At 45.3% G+C, this 19173-nt stretch overlaps 2 protein-coding genes and 1 long non-coding RNA gene across 11 annotated transcripts in view; 2 read left to right on the forward strand and 1 right to left on the reverse strand.

The window, feature by feature from the left end:
- Positions 1-705, reverse strand: part of LOC143665461 (uncharacterized) — a 58048-nt gene extending 57343 nt beyond the window's left edge. Inside the window, exon 1 of the long non-coding RNA XR_013166978.1 lies at positions 396-705. This is a non-coding gene — a long non-coding RNA (uncharacterized LOC143665461). The remainder of the gene's footprint in view (positions 1-395) is intronic.
- The window catches only part of SEMA6A (semaphorin 6A), a 125367-nt gene extending 120667 nt beyond the window's left edge, over positions 1-4700 (forward strand). For 8 of the 9 annotated variants that reach the window (XM_077138887.1, XM_077138885.1, XM_077138889.1 and 5 more), the window contains one exon: positions 376-4700. In XM_077138887.1, coding sequence (XP_076995002.1) covers positions 376-1577 — 1202 coding nt within the window. In that variant the 3' untranslated portion in view covers positions 1578-4700. The remainder of the gene's footprint in view (positions 1-375) is intronic. The other variant, XM_077138891.1, reaches the window with a different exon arrangement.
- Positions 4701-15471: 10771 nt separating this feature from the next.
- LOC143665278 (zinc finger CCCH domain-containing protein 14-like) lies at positions 15472-17964 on the forward strand. Its single transcript, XM_077138694.1, is given in 2 exon segments — positions 15472-16604; positions 17226-17964. Coding segments are annotated over 2 exon segments (1599 nt in total). The 3' UTR covers positions 17692-17964.
- The last annotated feature ends 1209 nt before the right edge of the window (positions 17965-19173 follow it).

The following is a 19173-nucleotide window of genomic DNA, read 5'->3' on the forward strand; positions in this document are numbered from 1 at the left end:
GGCTTCGACGACGCAAAAGGAGGGAGAGATGAACACATGAGCTTTAAAGATTGCAAACTGCACATGCCGAGCCATGAGGCCCGGTAGAGAGAACGCGTACTTGAGGGGGGCGAGAAAGCCCTCGGTTTTTTTTTTTTTTTTCAGTCCACAAAGAAGGCAAAGAAAGATGCTGACGGGGAGGGACTGACAACCTAACGTTTGGCAAACCGGGGCCCCTCCCACGGGCTACGCAGAGGTGCCGTGTCCCTCGGGGCTGTTATTAATTACCAGGAAGGATGCCCAACAAAAATCATAGCAATGATGATGGTGATGATTAATCAGAAGCCTCGCGGCGCGCCTTTCCTTTCTTAACCCCCGGTGTGATGTCTGTTGCAGGAGTGATTCGGGAGAGTTACCTCAAAGGCCACGACCGGCTGGTCCCCGTCACCCTGCTGGCCATCTCGGTCATCCTGGCCTTCGTCATGGGCGCCGTCTTCTCGGGCATCGTGGTCTACTGCGTGTGCGACCACCGGCGCAAGGACGTGGCGGCGGCGCAGCGCAAGGAGAAGGAGCTCGCCCACTCCCGCCGGGGCTCCATGAGCAGCGTGACCAAGCTCAGCGGCCTGTTCGGGGACGCCCAGGCCAGGGAGCCGAAGCCCGAGGCCGTCCTCACGCCGCTCATGCCCAACGGCAAGCTGGCCGCTCCGGGCAGCACGGCCAAGGCGCTCATGAAGGCCGACCAGCACCACCCGGACCTGGCGGCGCTGCCCACGCCCGAGTCCACCCCGACGCTGCAGCAGAAGCAGCGGAAGCCCGGCCGCGGCAGCCGCGAGTGGGAACGGAACCAGAACCTCATCAACGCCTGCACCAAGGACCTGCCCCCCATGGCCTCCCCCGTGATCCCCACCGACCTGCCCCTGCGGGCCTCCCCCGGCCACATCCCCAGCGTGGTGGTCCTGCCCGTCGGCCAGCAGGGCTACCAGCACGAGTACGTGGACCAGCCCAAAAGGAGCGACATGGCCCCGATGGCGCTGGAAGACCAGGCGGCCACCCTGGAGTATAAGACCATCAAGGAGCATCTCAGCAGCAAGAGTCCCAACCACGGGGTGAACCTCGGGGAGAACCTGGACGGCCTGCCCCCCAAGGTTCCTCAGCGGGAGGCCTCCCTGGGCCCCCCGGGGGCCTCCCTGTCTCAGAATGGCCTGGGCAAGCGGCTGGAAATGCACCACTCCTCCTCCTACGCGGTTGACTATAAGAGGAGCTACCCCACAAACTCGCTCACGAGAAGCCACCAGGCCACCACGCTCAAAAGAAACAATACTAACTCCTCCAACTCCTCCCACCTCTCCAGGAACCAGAGCTTTGGCCGGGGAGACAACCCGCCACCTGCCCCACAGAGGGTGGACTCAATCCAGGTGCACAGCTCCCAGCCATCCGGCCAGGCCGGGACCGTTTCGAGGCAACCCAGCCTCAACGCCTACAACTCACTGACCAGGTCGGGGCTGAAGCGTACGCCCTCGCTAAAGCCGGACGTACCCCCCAAACCTTCCTTTGCTCCCCTTTCCACGTCCATGAAGCCCAACGATGCGTGTACATAATCCCAGGGGGCGGGGGTCAGGTGTCCGAACCAGCAGGAAAAGGCGAGGCGCCCGCTCGGCTCCGCAAGGCCGCCAACTTCCCCAGCGTACCCGGCAGAGCAGGAGAGCCCGTGGCCGAGCTGGGGACGCTGGGCTCCTCCTCTCTGGGACACAGGGGCCGCTCTTGGAAACCGGGCCACGTGGTTTGGTGAAGGTTTGCCACGGCGGGACTCACCTCCATTCTCTTCCTTCACTCCTCCCCCACACCCCGCGACAGGTCGGACTCACAAAAGACTTAAACTGTCATCACAACCATGAGCCAAAAGCACATGCAAGCACACACACACACACACACACACACACACACTCACATGCAACACACACAGAGGTGAACTGGCAACTGCAGCATACTGTCCAGGACTGCAGGGGTGTTGCCACACGGGGCTAGCGATCCACGCCGCAAAACAAGTACATTTTTTTTTTAAATCATGAAAATTGAAAAGACAAAAAAAATTAAAAAATAAAGAATCCATTGATAACTCTAACTCAGACTTTAACAATGGCAGAAGTTTACTATGCGCAGATACTGTGAAATGCTCACCAGTGTTACAGCTTTCTGTTATAGCAGATCAATGCCATGTTGGGCATCTATGTCATAAATTTCTGCTTCTCTCTTTTAATGAATAACGTGACCGTTAACGCAAGTAACCCTTTATTTATTGTTCACCCTTTTTTCTTTTTCCTTAAGGAAAGGACCCTCCCACCTATCGTCCTATGAACAGCTCTTCAGGAAGCCCATTGAAAGTTAAACTATTTAACATGAAATCCATTAACTGGAATAATTGAGTTTCTTTATTTTTACAATAAATTCACTGAAGTAAATAAGTTGGAGCTGGAATTCTGAGCTTTGTGTTTGGACTGTCTGATCTCTAGCTAAAGGAACAAGTTAAGAGGGGAATATTTATTTAAATCTACCAGTTAATTTGCTGGTCAGATCTCTGGCCTATAATAACACGAAAAAAAAAATGTTCGTTAGTTTAAAAGTCCTTCCAGAACCTAACTGCTAAAGCAACCAGGAGAGAAACTTTTAGAATGGCACATCCGTGTCCCCGTGGCCACCAGCGTGGTTTGTCAGTGTCTCCTCCTTTCTTTGAAGGCACCAGCTTGTGATCCGCCATCTCATTTCATGTTGCATGTGAGACAGCAAACAGTGTGAACTAGTTAATATGCTGGCTGCCACCTTGCATAAGTGAATGGTTTGATCGCACGGGGTTTTTGTGGGGGTTCCATCTGTGAATAGCCTGTTTTCCACATGTAAATTTGTGCCTTACACCCTGAGTTGTGTACACTTGTAAACCGTCGTTATGGTAAACTTTTCTCCCCTTTTGAAAGAAATAACAGATATTTATTTAACCCGCCCTCCCCCCACCGCCTCTCCAGCCCTCTGGAAGATGGGAAGTCAAGCAGATGGGAGAAGAATGCAATGGTGTTCCTTTTACAGCCCGGGAGAGCCGGGTGCCACCGCGCCTTCCAGCTTCACACTTCCTTCTAGTCGTGCCAACCTGAACGGCCCTCTGGCTGTGCTGCTGAGTGTGGAGCCCAGGGCTGTGGGTGGCAAAGCCCCTTTCGTCCTGCAGAGCTCCCCACTTCCCTTATAGTCTCAGATCATTTCAATACGGTGATAATCCTCATTAGCCAGCAGAGAGGGGCCGTGTCTCGGTCCTCGTTTCAGCTGTGTCCATGGACTGGAGATAACTGTGTGTAGGTGGGCACACACCTGGGAGTGGGAGGGAAGAGGTCTCCATGTGTGTGCTTTGCCCACGTGCAAGCCACACAGAGAAATGGATGCAGGCAGGCTGGTCCCTGCTGTGAAGGATGAGTAACTCTCCTTTTGAGTACAAAGCCAACCACAAAGGATGCTGCAAAAAAAAAAAAATGTTGACTAGGGGGAAAGAGTTTTAATTTTAATTACTTTTATCCTTTTTGTTATTGTTTGTAGGGGGTGGGAGGGAGGGGTGTGTGTATGTGTGTGTGTGTTCTCCTCTCGGTTTTTATTTTCTCAAGCACACAGAAGAAGGGGCTTTTGTTTTCTCTGTTATGAACAAAAGAATTGTCAACATACTGTAAAACAAGCATTGTTGTTGGCTGTTGTTTTTTGAACAGCTAAACAGCATATTTGGTGGTCTCTTTGTCTCTTTTTATTCCCACTTTGATCTTCTGGGTTGTTTTGTCTTTATAAAAACTTTTTTCCCAAAAAACGAAATTGACAAGGACAGTTTTGAGTTGGCTGGTGAGAAAGCAGTGCCTTCATAACCAGAGGCTCCCCCCACCATGTGAGTGTGCAAACATGGGTGAATACACAGCCCTCTCTTCCAAAAACCCAGTGAGGTTTTGCTTTTGTGTTCAGGGTTGGTTTTTGTCTTCCTTCCTGCTAATATTTTAGATTGTTTCATTTTATTTGGGGGATCAGTATTCACAGCCTATGAATTCTGTACCCTGAAACCAGGCAGTCTTTTCCAGAAATCCAAGCACTGTTTTTACCTTGAACTTTTTCTTTTTAGAAATGCAGAAGTTAGGAAGGTCATGGACATATAAACCTATGCCACCCTGCTACCTTCTCCCCAACGCTTGACTCCCAAAAGTATTGACAGTGCAGCCCCCACAGGCAACTTGAGCCGCCGTCCGTCCCCTTGCAGGGGCTGTGCAGGGACACTGCTGCCTCTGCCGTGTTAAGGAGATCTGTGTCAAAACTTACATCCTCCACCCCACACTGCTGGTTGTGTCCATCCTAAAATGCCCGGTGTATTGAGCAGTTCTTCTACATTTAAGTATTCTTTCCCTTTTCGTTTTTTTCCTGCTGTGTGTGGGGGGAGGGTCCATAAACCTGAGTGTGCCTTTGCTTTCCACCCTTGCTAGACACTGGTAGATGCAACAAACTCAGATTTATATTTGTTGTAAAGTTGTAAAAAATATTGTGATATCACCAGTTGCCCTTCCATCTTCCACATCCCCTAACATCTGTTTCATGACTTAATGTATGTTGTAAAAAAGAAAAGAGAAAAGAAAAAAAAGAGGAAAAAGAAAAAAAAGCAAGGAAAGGCTCTTTATTACTTAAAAGTAATAAAACCAGACTGTTCTACATTATCTTTTGAGTCCTGAATGCTTTTGTTTATATCTAACTTTTTCCTGTTTAAATCATTCCCTCATATTTGGGGCGGGGGGGGCGAGGGGAGTTTGGGAAAGGGCATGATTCTATCTCTATGATTCTTTCTCCCATCTCTATTGGGTTTCCAAAGCATAAATAATTATGTAGTTAGATGCATTTGTTTGCAATACATAGTGCCCCCCCCCGCCCCGCGCCATCCTGCTCCAAATTATCAATGTGTTTTCTTTGCCTGCATCCAGCCTGCAGCAGGATTTTAGCAGAAGCCACCGGTAATTAAAAGGCAGAGCACGCATTGACTCCTTCTATTCATTTTATGCATTTTCTTTTTATGGGCTTGTTCATCATCAAACATTTATGGTAGGCTTGATAGTTTAAGAGATCAAGGCTAGGATTTTAGTATGTAGGGTCCACTAAAAATAGATCCTTGCACAGATGTGACTTCAGCCTTTTTACATATTAATAAGGTAGACGGTGCTGGATCTTTCTCCTTGTTAGCATTTCTCGCTCATAACCCAGAAGACACAGTTGGAGGTATAGTAGGATACAGCCCTTGATTTTTATTTTGCATAGTAGCATTTTGAAATGCTCTAGATCAGGTTTCCCCCTCTGGGATATTTTCAAAACAGTTACTTAAATAAGTCTTCAGCTACAATATTTTACTTTTAACCTTCTGCACCCATTTTGAGTGGAGGAAAGCTGGCACTGGGGCCTCAGTTCACACAGTGACTTTCTCTGAGTCTGACCCAGTCACCTTTTGATAATAAGTCATTTCCAACTGTGTCTCTTGAATCCCACAAAGTCGAATCATACTGCAGGTCCTGTCTCCTCCTTTGGGTGAAGCGACTGACATGGCCCCAGTAATTGCTAGGTAAGAACAGAGTGCTAAGAAAGCAGAGTAGGAATTTAGGGGGCAGGTGGCAACATTTGGTCTGGTTCTTGTAGAATGAGCAGGAGTTCTCCAGGCAGCTAGGCCAGGCAGAGGGGACAACATGCAAGGATGCCACGCAGGCTGTGTGTGGGCAATTACAAAGGTCTAACAGGCAAGGTCAATGAGAAAGCCTGGCAGGGCAAGTCTGGGAAGGGAGTTGGGGCCAGACAGGGGAAGGCCTGCTTACTGTGTGCTCAGATTTTCACTGATGGGCAGCAAAACGCCTTTGGAGTGTATGAGAAAGCTACCTGGCAGTGATATGGAAAGTGAATTAGTCCAGAGAGAGGCTCGGGCAGGCAGCAATATGCCAAATGGCATACTAAGTTGGTAGGAGAAACACAGGTGGAAACCCTGCCTCCAATTTCAGATTCAGTTCTGTGATTTCCCCTCTTTTATCAGTTAAAGGAGCTTCCTTCTCCTTATGTGACTGGCAGCTTTGCCTTGCCCATTTATACTCAATCATCTTGTAGAACTGAGAGAACTGGCAATGGCGAGACTGATCCTTTCCATTTAAAAAATGGGAGAAGTTGAGGTCCATTGAGCTGAAGGGATTTGCTCATGATCCCAAAGCTGGCAATAGAGCAGCTCTTTGAAAGACAAATTTATGGTCTCCTACCCCATTCATTCAGATCAGCACAATTTAGTTAAAAAGACTTGACCCCCTGCCTCCCCAGACGGCACCTCCCTCTCACTCAATCATCCTTTCTCACATCCTTTCTCTTTCGTCATACACCACCTCACCCGTCTCCAGCCGGAAAGCCCAAATTCCTCTACCTGGGTCCAGGCAGGGAGCGGAGCAGGCTCTGGGATCACATTGTTTTGAAGCAGACAATTCTGCAGTGCAATCTGATCCTTGGAAGTGGTCGTTTTTGCTGCAGTCAGCTTTGTTCCGCTCTGGTGGAGAGGTGACAAGGGCTGAACAGGTGCAGCCTGTGTTTTAGCTGGTGTCCCAAGGATGTCGTCACTCAGGCAGATTTTTGGTTGTTGTGTTGTTTGGTTCGTTGCTTCATTTGTTGGTACAGAATTGGAGGTATCTATAGTGTGATTTTAGACTTCCCACCCTAAGAAGTAACTGTCTTGAGGGTGGTGCAAGGGTAGCTCAGTGCTAGAATTCTTGCCTGCAATGCAGGGGATCCGAGTTCGATTGTCAGAGTCTGCCCATGCAAAAAAAAAAAAGAAAGAGAGAGAGAGAAAGTAGTAATTGTCTCAAATGACCAGCAGGTCAGGTATTTTCATACAATAGGAGCACCATGGACTGGCCAGATCCAAAGTGTTGGACCTGCTTGCTTTCCTTAAGTGCTATGTCAAGTAAACACAAACTGGTCTCATTGTTCAGCCTTGTAACTTGGCAGAAGCTAAATGAAATGCCCCAGAACCAGACTGCCTAGGTTTTACTGCCTGAACAAAATATCTTTAAAAAAAAAAAAGCCATTCAGCAAGTGAAATAAAAGTGTCAGGAAGGCCCCTACAATTTCAGACACTGGTAGATTTTTCTGGAGGGAAAGGGGTGAGGGGAATTTAAAAGGACCCTTTTGTAACAAAATAACGTGATTAAGGGCATAATCCTTTTCCTGGCTCAACACTGTGACAGCTGGGGGCTTGGACTCACAAACCCTTATAAACCCATATCGCACGCTTGTCTTAAAACCAGTTGGTGACATGTCTCTTGTACAGAAGTGGGAAGAAAGGGTTCTCATTTATTGATCGGGACTGCCAGACAGATGGGGATCTTCAATATTCCATTTGGAGTATTGTGTATCCTTAGCTCTAACCCCCCCGGGATGCCTGAAGGTAGGGGTGGCTGACCTCATGGAGGGTTTGGGCTGAACTGATGCGTATTAAATGTGACTGGGCAGAAAAATGTGCAGATGTCCCTCAGGCAAATGGAAATGAAATTTGAGCAAATCAAGAGAGGCAGCTGAGTGGTGGGGTGCTTCTCCCCCCACCCATCCACCCTCTGCAAACACATCTACGCACACATGTGCACACACAAATGCAATCACAGCAGCTTTCTCCTCTTGATGTCTGATACAAAACACGTTGCAGAAGCCCAAACCCATGTCTGCCGAAGACGGACCCCTTGGGAAATCTTTCACCTCTTTTTCTAGGAAAACATGGATTTTGACTTTATGGTCTAAAGTGAAGTGTCATGCACTACCATCTCAGAAATGGGAACCAAGACCTTTGCAGAGAAGCCTGGACACAAGCCCCTGACAGCTCTGTTGGACCCTGGCTGGGGTGTCTAGGTACCTTTTTATTCTCCCTAATCTCCTTCATATAGAGGACTCCCATGAGAATCATTAACATCACCCCCAGAACAAGTTATCAGTCCTGCTAATGGTCCAGATAAGGGGAAGCTAATGAAGAGGAAAAGTAGGTAGCCATGAAATAAGGAACATTTTTCATTGACAATTTTCAGCTTACAACAGTTGAAGGTGACCTTGAACACAATACCAACTGCCAGAAAACCAACATGAAGGAAACATAGGCAGGATTCCTAGGGGTTTCCTAGGAGAAGAAAGATGATCAAAAAATTCTCCAATTGCCAAATGCTCTCTTTTTCCTTGTTCTCCATGACAATGGCCTTTGCCATGTCAAAGGGTGGTGAGAAAGTGGGCTGGTCCCAACCGATGTTGACATCATTTCTCTGGTGTGGATGTGGGATCTTTTGCACTCTAGCCCCATGTCCATGCAGCAGTGTGAGTTTCAACAAAGGAGCTAAGGTCTGTTTCATAAAAATTGAAAAGTAGAATGCTACCTTCTAGAGCAAAGCAGGGCTTCCCATTGTCAATAACAATGACATTTTATACTTGTGGCATTTTCCAGTTTGCACACGATGATCTTGTTCATTAATCTACTTGTTCCTCATAACAGTCGAGTAGGCTGGGCAACATATATATATATGGTTGTCTCCATTTTACAGCTAATGAAGTTTGGAGAGGAGGTGTCTATTGGTGAATTGATCAACACTGAGAAGTAGTAATATTTCAAAAACCCGTGTGTTGACATCATCTCCTCAGCTCTCTCGGGGACACCTCAGGTTACACAATTACTCTGCTTCACTGGAGGGGAAGAGCCTCTCACAACCTTTCCCAGGAGAGATGGTCACAACAATAAAGTCCCCAAAATAAAGGCTAGGCACACACGTTCTATTTTAAGGGCATTGTACACTAATATTTTTCCATCATTAAAGAACACATCTCTTCCTTCCTGTGTCTGCAAAGCCCTGATGCCAGCAGTGTTATGAGGAACTGTCAACAAAGCAGGAAAACAGGGAGCTGGTGCCAAAGGCAGTGAGCTCTCTTCTTGAGACACACCCTGCCACTTCAAGTGGCAGTGACCCAGACTGCCTCAGTGGGAGAAAAGGAATGGAAGGCTCGGCTTTTGCAATTTCTTCTCACCCCAGCCACACGTATCACTAGAGAAATTAATGAGTTTAAGAGAACACAGGCTTAACTGGGAATGGAGAAAGGCTCTATACCTAGAAAACTGATGAATTTACCACCTTTCCTTTCACAGAAGAATGAGGTAAAATAAGTGTGAAAGTAAGAGGTAAAGTAAGAAATATTCATGTTACCTTTTCATGGTTGTGCCATTGGCCGCTTTGGCCGTATGGGCACCAACTAAACAATTTGACTTCATCCCTCCAAATCAATAATTGAATGACTTGGCTGAGAGCCTAGAAAAACCATCCAGCAGACTGGAAGGAGACAGAAGGTCTCCACATAGATGGTTATTTTCTTCCTCCATTTCGCTGCCCCACGTTCCGTGTTGCCACCGCCCCAGAATTGCCCTCCCCGAGTCAATAAACTACTTGGCCCCCACCCGCCGGCGCCCCAGCCATTGTGAGTGCGCTTGGTGCAGAAGAGACAGAGCCATCTTCTCTGCAGCGAGCGCCCGCAGTGGGGCATGACCCAGCCAGCGCCTTCCCACGCACCCCTGCCCCAGAAAACCCCTCGCAAATTCCACACAGACCCACGGAAAATGGCTATTCTTCCTAGAAACCCCATTATTCTCTTTCAGCTTGGTTGCTTGGTTGCTGTTCTATTTATTTGTTTGTTTGTTTGTTTGTTTGCCAATTGAAGCTCAGCTCCCAATGCACAAAGTCTTTTCTCAGCACAAGAAAATGCATGTGAGTAAAGATTGAAGCTTAGTTACAATCAACTTTGGTAATTCTGGTATAATTCCAAATGCCACTCAAAGGGCTATTTACCTAATTTCGTACTCAGTAAAAATAACAACCTTTGGAACAATTAACTTTCCATGATCTAAAGGGTCAAAGCCAATAGCCGATTGACTTTGAAAAGTTAATCTTTTAAAGTCTATTTAAGTATCTGCTCCAAAGTGTGGATGCCAGGACAAAACCAAGTGCTATGGTTATTCCAAAGACCTGTCTCCTCCATCCCTGGGAAGGGAACATTTTTGTGAAGGTGTGTGTACATGTGTGTGCAGCTAAGTTGTCTGTTGAAGGTTAGCGTAGGTGTTGGCAAGTTTGGCTTCTTATTAGTGTTTACTTTTATTAAGAACCAAAGATTTGTTCCCCTCTGTTTCCAGGGTGAAAAGAAGGCCTGTGATCACATTTCTTGCTCGAGGAGAAAAGATAATGTGTTAGCCTTCCATGTATGAATAGAAACAGGTAAATAGCCATATTTCCTTCTGACTTTGTAATTTAAACAGTGTAAGTCAGTAGGGAAGGGCTGTAATTGGAGCCAAAGTAAGTGAGGTGAAAATTACTAGGTGTTGGAGCATCTGCCTCTCATTTTAATTAGGTGACTGTAATAGCAAGATCAAAAACTTTTCCTTGTCATTCAATCTGTTGGGCTTTCTAATGGAGAAATCAAAGGGACTGCTTTGTCCTCAGGTAAGAGTGACCCAGAAATGATTCTCCCTAATTACCTGGGCAGACAGCAGACAGGTCTGGGTGCAGGGACAAAGCAGGGCTCTGTGGGGCTGGTGTGCTGAGGCTGAGGTGCTCCGAGACCAGCCCTGCAAAGGCCACCCCCTAGCGGCTTTTAGGGACAGGAGTCGCTGCTCTGGCAGCCTAGGGTTTTCCCTAGCAGGCCATGCCTGCTCACAGAGCAAAGGGCTTTAGAACATCTGTGGGCCTGGGTTCTAATCTGAGACCACCTCTCCATTTGTGGAGCATATGGAGCAGATATTCTAACTCTTGGCACCTCATTTTCTCCATTTGCAAAATAGACTTGGTGGGGTGGTGCAACAGTGGTTCTGTGGCAGAATTCTTGCCTGCCATGCCAGAGACCTGGGTTCAATTCTGGGAACCTGTCCATGCCAATAATAATAATAATAATAGATTTAGTGATGCTTGCCCCGCCTACCTCATGGAACTGAGGAAAAGTCAAATGAGAGGAGAATATTTTTTACCAGAGCTTCCAAATACCAAAACCCACACTGTCCGGCTGCTCCAACGTGGCATTCAAAATGAGATCCCAGTCCTCAGAATCTTCAAATTCAGTAACTCTGAGCCACCATCCTGTTGACAACTAAAAAGTGTTGGTCTGATTTGGATTTCTCTCCCCTAGATATTCCTAGTCTACTAACAAAAGCAGTCAGTTGGACGACAAGCAAACTCACCACCCTCTCCCTGTCTACGTGGGACATGACTCCCAGGGGTGTGGACCTTCCTGGCAACGTGGTACAGAAATCCTAGAATGAGCTGGGACTCAGCATCAAGGGATTGAGAAAACCTTCTCAACCAAAAGGGGAAGAGCAAAATGAGACAAAATAAAGTGTCGATGGCTGAGAGATTCCAGAGTCGAGAGGTTATCCTGGAGGTTATTCTTGCGCATTAAATAGATGTCACCTTTTTAGTTAAGGTGTAATGGAGAGGCTGGAGGGAACTGCCTGAAAATGTAGAGCTGTGTTCCAGTAGCCATGTTTCTTGAAGATGATTGTATAATGATATAGCTTTCGCAACGTGACTGTGTGAGTGTGAAAACCTTTTATCTACCTTATGAACAAATGAGTAAAACATATGGATTAAAAATAAATAAATAATAGAGGGAAGAAATGTTAAAATAAATTTAGTAAATTGAAATGTTAGTGATCAATGAAAGGGAGGAGTAAGGGGTATGGTATGTATAATTTTTTTTTTCTGTTTTCGTTTTATTTCTTTTTCTGTTGTCTTTTTATTTTTTTCTGAATTGATGCAAATGTTCTAAGAAATGATCATGATGATGAATATACAACTATGTGATGATATTGTGAATGACATTATATATGATGAATGAGAATGAAATGATCATATGGTAAGAATGTTTGTGTTTTTATGCTGGTACACTTAATAATAAAATAAATTTTAAAAAAAAGGAAAAGAAAAAGCAGCCGGTTGATCTTGGTCAATCATATCCCTGCTTGGCCTGATAAGAAATTCTGGTTCTTTTTTGCGGGTGTGGCCATCTCAGCCCCATGATGTCCCACTGAGGCCTGGGGGGATGCCAAATGCTCTAATGCTGCCCTCCTCGTCCATTCCCAGATGGATGGTCTGGTGGGACTGGTCAGACCCTCCACTGAGTTCTGCCTCCCCTGCTGACTGGGGCTCTTCCTGTCCGCTTGGCAGGAACTGTTGCTTCTGGACAGGCATTCCTGACCTCGAGAATACACAGGAAGAGCACAACTGTAAGCTTGTACTCATGGACACCAGGACACCACACCAAAGTGTTCTTTGCTTGCCCCTGCATTGGTGACTCACTCCTTGAGCTGATCAACTCACAGCCATGTTCCCCAAGCACATCTGCAGGACTGAGCCCAAAAGGCTTCCAGATGCAGCTGCAGATGTCCTGTAGGGAAGAACCTCAAGCCTATGCCTAGTTCATGTCCTAAGAGGTTGTGACGTTTCTTTCAAGGGAAAAACCTCTACTTCGCTACAAGTATAAAACAATATACCAAATATGTACGTGATGATCATTATTCTACAGCTAATGGTGCTGAGAGATCTAGTTCAACACCCTCCTTTTAGGAGAAAATAAATCAAAACATGAGAGGCTGCTCAATAACACGTTACTAATTAGTGGCAGAGCTGGGGGCGAGAAGCAGGTGTCCCAGTTCCTAATTCATTGCATGATACCATACCCTATTAAGACACAGAGTTGGTTTCTGCAAAAAATAGAAACCCCAGAAAATGGCAGCTGAAAAAAAAGAAAGAAACGGATTTCACTGTCATATCACAGCCCAGAAGCCCATGATCTGGCGGCTCAGCAATCTTCAATGTTGGCTTTCATCATCAGATTCAAGAAGCTCTTCTAATTGTGCCAATTTCTCAGTCAACAGGGAAGGCAAAAGATGGAGTGGGTGGGGCGTATACCCTGTCAGTTTTAGAAGCCAGTCCCAGTGGTTGCACAGGACACTTTGGCTCACATTCCACTGGCAAAAAGCATAGCCAAAGGACCCAACCCAATAGTATAGGAGGCTGGGAAATGCAGATGTCAGGGCCTGTACTCTGCTAGAATTCAGGGATGTTCTATTTTTTTTTTTTAAAAAAAAAAGAAGGGAGGATGGATACTGCAGAGCTTAAAATCACCAAGCTAGTAATTGGTGGATTCAGGATATACATCTGGGTGGACCCATGGCCAGTGCTTTTTATCATCTTGTATCTTATTGAGTAATGGGGAATAAGGAATCCTTTTTAAACATAATAGGCATAATATAGCATGCCTATCAGAAACCAAGAGACCACCAGCACTGTAGGAACACAGGTAATTAATGGCCCAAGGGACGGAAGTCAGATGAATCCCTTAACCCCATTCTTCCAACAATACACAAGTGCAACAAGCAGCTATCCCATGGATGCTCCATAAATGCACACCCATGTCACTGGGGAGGAATTCAGCCTGTTTTCCAAAGGGTTTTAACATGTGAGATAAAGTTAGTAGTTGAAATTTAAGTTTGTTTTTTAAAATACCTTCTAATACCCTAAACCCTTCACCCTCACCAGATTTCATCCCAATACACATTGAAGTACCTCAGTAATTTGCAAAACCAAAATAGCAACTGACCAAGCAATGATAGGGCCAGAGCTGGCATGGGAGATTCACACCTGGGTGTGATGGCACTGGGAATTCATAAGCATATCAGCGATGGAAACTGAACACATGCATGGAGATCTTGGCTGAGAGCAAGTCCCGTTCAAGGACAGAGATGGGGGCAACGGGGAGGAAGGGGGCGGGGAGAGAGAGAAATATTTCTCACCCTCACTTATTTATGCTCTTCTGTGTAAGTGCTGATAAGAATCTCCTAAAATTATTTGGAGATTTTTTAATGCAACTTGGGTGTGTTGGGGGTAGAAAAAAAAAAGGCTCATGATTTGAAGGGGAAAAAAGACAACAAGATTTGATTTCACAGACGCTTCAGAAATAATGGCATAATCTTATCCGTTTTCAGCAAATACAATCTGAAACATTCAAGTCTCCGATAAAGGTGTATTGCCTTCATTGGTGCAGCAAACTGCAGATTAAGCTTTTTTTTAATGCTGTTCAAATTGCCTGTAAAGCAACCTTTTATGAGATATGATGGTTCAAACAATTTTGCAAAGAGCAGAAGACAAAGAATACGTTTTACACTAAACTGGTTTCCTAGGAAACACTGGAAAAAATGTAATATGATATCTCTTAGAGGTAGTTCAAGGACCAGGACTCCTCTTTACTTATTTAATTTTTTCTGAACAGTGTTTAATATCTGCCTCTTCTTCTCCCTGTGGTGGGAGCCAATGAGAGTTGAACAAGCTCTCTTGTACCGGCAGCCTGACCGAGTGTCCTCTTCTTAATTGAGCGCCCATTCTGCACAAAGGAAAAATATTTGAGCCAAGTTGAGCCTTCATTACTCACTGGAGCAATATGAAGTAAGAAATTAAAGGACTAGGAATTGGAACCTTTTGCTCTACCATTACAAAAAAGATCCCTAATTCCCAAAGAAGATTTTTTTTTGTTGTTAAAGAAAAAGCCAACCCACTCTTTTTCAGAGCACATCTAAATTAATCTGTTTCAAGGTCTTCAAATACCATTTATTTTAGGTTTATTTTTACTTTGGCTCCTCATCCGTCTCTGTGATATGCCGGCATATGTAGGCTGACAGAATGGTGCCTGAATTAGCAGGCATACACATTTCCCAAGTTCAGCACAAAACCACCAGGGCCTAGAGGTGGCAGAGAGGCCGAGGCCCAGGAGAAGGGGTTGGTAGACCCTGCAGGTCAGGAGCCTTTTGAGGAGCAAGAGGTTGTTTATACTGTAATCTCTGCTGACCCTGATTTCCATCATTTATCCCTCTTGTCAAAAGAAAATCAAAATGGGAAAAGTGAAGGAACATCTGGGCTGTGTGGGAAGGAGTCAAATTAGATTTTAAAATAAATAAGGCTTCAAAGCTACAAGCTTCACTTATCCAAAAATTGGGGATGAAAATCAAAATGTTGGTTTAAGGAAGTTGGGGACTTCTTTGTGGGTGGGGGAAGGTGGGAGGGGTCTGCAGTCTGCCATGGAGTTCTTTCTTCTTTGGGTGTTTTCATCCCACTTCTGCGCTAAGAATTGGGTGGAGCTGGGAAAAGGCAGCAGGACTCTGAGGGCGCGGTGGATGATGGAGCACCTACCTTCCTTCACTACCGACCAGGCCGGCTGTGTGGCCTTCTTGGAGGAAGCTTCCTCTTTGAGCTGCAACAAGTAGCAATGTTTTTCCTTTGGGATCTTCAAGGAGGAGAATTGTTTGAGAGTCTTGAGGATGATCAAAACATACTTAGTGCAGGGGTGGGAGCCGGTGCCGGGCTCCAGGTAAACGAAACGCTGCGCAGCGCGGTGACCGCCGCCAGTCGCGAAGCCATGGAGATCGGCACCGAGACCAGCCGCGAGATCAGCCGCAAGATCAGAAGTGCCATTAAGGGGAAATTGCAAGAATTAGGAGCTTATGTTGATGAAGAACTTCCTGATTACATTATGGTGATGGTGGCCAACAAGAAAAGTCAGGACCAAATGACAGAGGACCTGTCCCTATTTCTAGGGAACAACACAATTCGATTCACCATATGGCTTCATGGTGTATTAGATAAACTTCTCTCTGTTACGACAGAACCCTCTAGTCTAAAGTCTTCTGATACCAACATCTTTGATAGTAATGTGCCTTCAAACAAGAGCAGTTTTGGTAGGGGAGATGAGAGAAGACATGAAGCTGCAGTGCCACCACTTGCAGTTACAAGCAGTAGACCTGAAAAAAGGGATTCCAGAGTGTCCACAAGTTCACAGGAGCAGAAAACCACTAATGTTAGACAGACTTATGATGATGGAGCTGCAACCCGATTAATGTCAACAGTGAAACCTTTGAGGGAGCCGGCACCCTCTGAAGATGTGATTGATATAAAGCCAGAACCAGATGATCTCATTGATGAAGACCTCAGTTTTGTGCAGGAGAATCCTTTATCTCAGAAAAAACCTATAGTGACACTTACATATGGTTCTTCTCGCCCTTCTATTGAAATTTATAGACCACCTGCAAGTCGAAATGCAGATAGTGGTGCTCATTTAAACAGGTTGCAGTTTCAACAGCAGCAAAACAATATTCATGCTCCCAAACAACTCGATATACAGAACAGCTGTGTATATGAAACAGGACATTTGTGTGAACCAGAAGTGCCTAACAGTTTGGAGGAGACTTACAGTCCCTTCTTCAGAAACAACTCAGAAAAAATGAATCTTGAGGAAGAAAACTTTCGGAAGAGAAAGTTGCCTGTGGTAAGTTCAGTTATTAAAGTAAAAAAATTCAATCATGATGGAGAAGAGGAGGAGGAAGATGATGATTATGGTTCTTGGACAGCAAGTGTTTCAAGCAGTGTGTCGGTGCCAGCAAAACCTGAAAGGAGACCTTGACTTCCACCTTCTAAACAAGCTAACAAGAATCTAATATTGAAGGCCATCTCTGAAGCTCAAGAATCTGTAACAAAAACAACAAACTACTCTACAGTCCCACAGAAACAAACACTTCCAGTTGCTCCCAGAACTCGAACTTCTCAAGAAGAATTGCTGGCAGAAGTGGTCCAGGGGCAAAGCAGGCCCCCCAGAATAAGTCCCCCCATTATAGAAGAGGAAACAAAAGGAGATAATACAGAAAAGAGTCAAGGAGCTCAACAGAGACAATTGTTTTCCCGACTGCAGATTGACCCAGTAATGGCAGAAACTGCAGATCAGTCAAGATTACTATGACATGGAATCCATGGTCCATGCAGACACAAGATCATTTATTCTGAAGAAGCCAAAGCTGTCTGAGGAAATAGTAGTGGCACCAAACCAAGAGTTGGGGATGAAGACTGCAGATACCCTTTGGGTACTATCGGGACACCTTATGCAGACACGAGATCTTGTACAACCAGATAAACCTGCAAGTCCCAAGTTTATAGTGACGCCGGATGGTGTCCCCAGGCCCCAGGATGCATGTCAGATCAAGAGGAGGACATCTGCTTTGAAGGAATGAAACCCGTAAACCAAACTGCAGCCTCAAACAAGGGACTCAAAGGTCTCCTCCACCCACAGCAGTTGCACTTGATGAGCAGGCAGCTTGATGACCCAAATGGTGGCTTTTCAAACGCTGAGATGAGTGAATTGAGTATGGCACAAAAACCAGAAAAACTTTTGGAGCGCTGCAAATACTGGCCTGCCTGCAAAAATGGTGACGAGTGTGCTTACCATCATCCTGTTTCACCTTGCAAAGCCTTTCCCAATTATAAATTTGCTGAAAAATGTTTGTTTGTTCATCCAAATTGTAAATATGATGCAAAATGTACACAGTCAGATTGTCCCTTCACTCATGTGAGTAGAAGAATCCCATTACTGCCTCCAAAACCAGCAATTACAACACCAGCATCACCTTCTAGTAGTCAACTCTGCCATTACTTCCCTGCTTGTAAGAAAATGGAATGTCCCTTCTATCATCCAAAACATTGTAGATTTAACACTCAGTGTACAAGACCTGACTGTACATTTTACCATCCCACCATTACGGTACCACCTCGACATGCCTTGAAATGGATTCAACCTCAAACCAGTGAATGATACCCAGTCCTACCTGGCAGAATATCATGGATTTGAAAGTCTCAGTCTACATGAAAGACAGTCTACAGAACTTGTCAAATCTTTGAAACTTGGAATATATTGCTTTCATAATATGAAGTTTATTGCCTATTTGAAGTGTCTAATTTTTCAAGTTTGTAAGTTTATTAAGTAGTTTTAACATTGGCTGTGGTTTTCTTTGTTTTGTTTTGACTATGAAAAGCCAGTTTAAGGAAAAACTAAATTCTATTAAAACATTTGAGGCATGTTTCTACACTGCTCTTTAAAAACAAAACAAACAAACAAACAAAAAACATACTTAGTAACTGCCTTTTGGGTTGGGACACTGCGTTGAAGAGTTACCCAAGAAGAAGGAAGAACCCGGAGACTGCACCCTTTTCACTAAGATAAAGGAACTGTGCAATGCTGAACTAACACAAGCAGATTGACATGCATGATGGTTAGCCCTAGGACTCAGGTTCCTGCTAGAGTGCATGGCAGGCCTGGGAGGGGCCCTGCAACCCACTCTAACATGTTTATGCAGGAGTATTGGATTAAAAATAACATAAGGGCCCCATTTGAAGTGGAAAAGTCCAATTTTAAAGGCCGCCTATAGGACACAGGGGGAAGGAGCAAGGCAAACCTTTCCCTTTTGCCTTGAGATAATAGGGAAGCAGGTGAAAATGAACAGACGGTACAAATAAAAGCTTCAGGTAGTGGCAGAAATTCAGATGCCCCATTTCCATGCTTTTTTTTAAATAACAGCATCCTCCTCTATTTTCCTTTTGGAAAGTGAGTGCCCCTTTTTTATCATCTTGATAGGACCATAAATTAAGTTTGCTTGTGTTCCCTAAGGGCACCAGCCAGTTCAATAAGAATCTCTTCCCCTGCACTGGAAGGAGAAGGATGTCCTCCATGGTTGACTCTCAAGCTTGAGCAAATCGACAATTCACTGGATGTGGCCCCAGAAAGCCCAGGCCCAGTCTTCAAAGATGGAAGGGACAGGGGGAAGAGAGAAATGAGACAAAATAAAGTGTCAGTGGCTGAGAGGTTTCAAACAGAGTCGAGGGGTTATCCTGTAGGTCATTATTACACATTATATAGATATTCCTTTTCTAGTTTAAGGTATATTAGAGAAGCTAGAGGGGAGTACCTGAAACTGTAGAGCTGTGTTCCAGTAGCCACGTTTCTTGAAGATGATTGTATAATGATATAGCTTTCGCAATGTGACTGTGTGATTGTGAAAACCTTATGTCTGATGCTCCTTTTATCTATGGTATCGACAAAGGAGCAAAATAAATGAATTAAAAATAAATAAATAATAGGGGGAACGAACGTTAAAATAAGTTGAGTAGATTGAAATGCTAGTGATCAATGAAAGGGAGTGGTAAGGGGTATAGAAAAAAGTCAGGGGAACAAAGGTTAAAATATATGGGAAGATGGAATTTCAAGGAGAGGGTGAGGTAAGGGTATGGTATGCATGAG

Source organism: Tamandua tetradactyla, chromosome 21 (genome assembly GCF_023851605.1).
Source record: "Tamandua tetradactyla isolate mTamTet1 chromosome 21, mTamTet1.pri, whole genome shotgun sequence".
Lineage (NCBI taxonomy): Eukaryota > Metazoa > Chordata > Mammalia > Pilosa > Myrmecophagidae > Tamandua > Tamandua tetradactyla.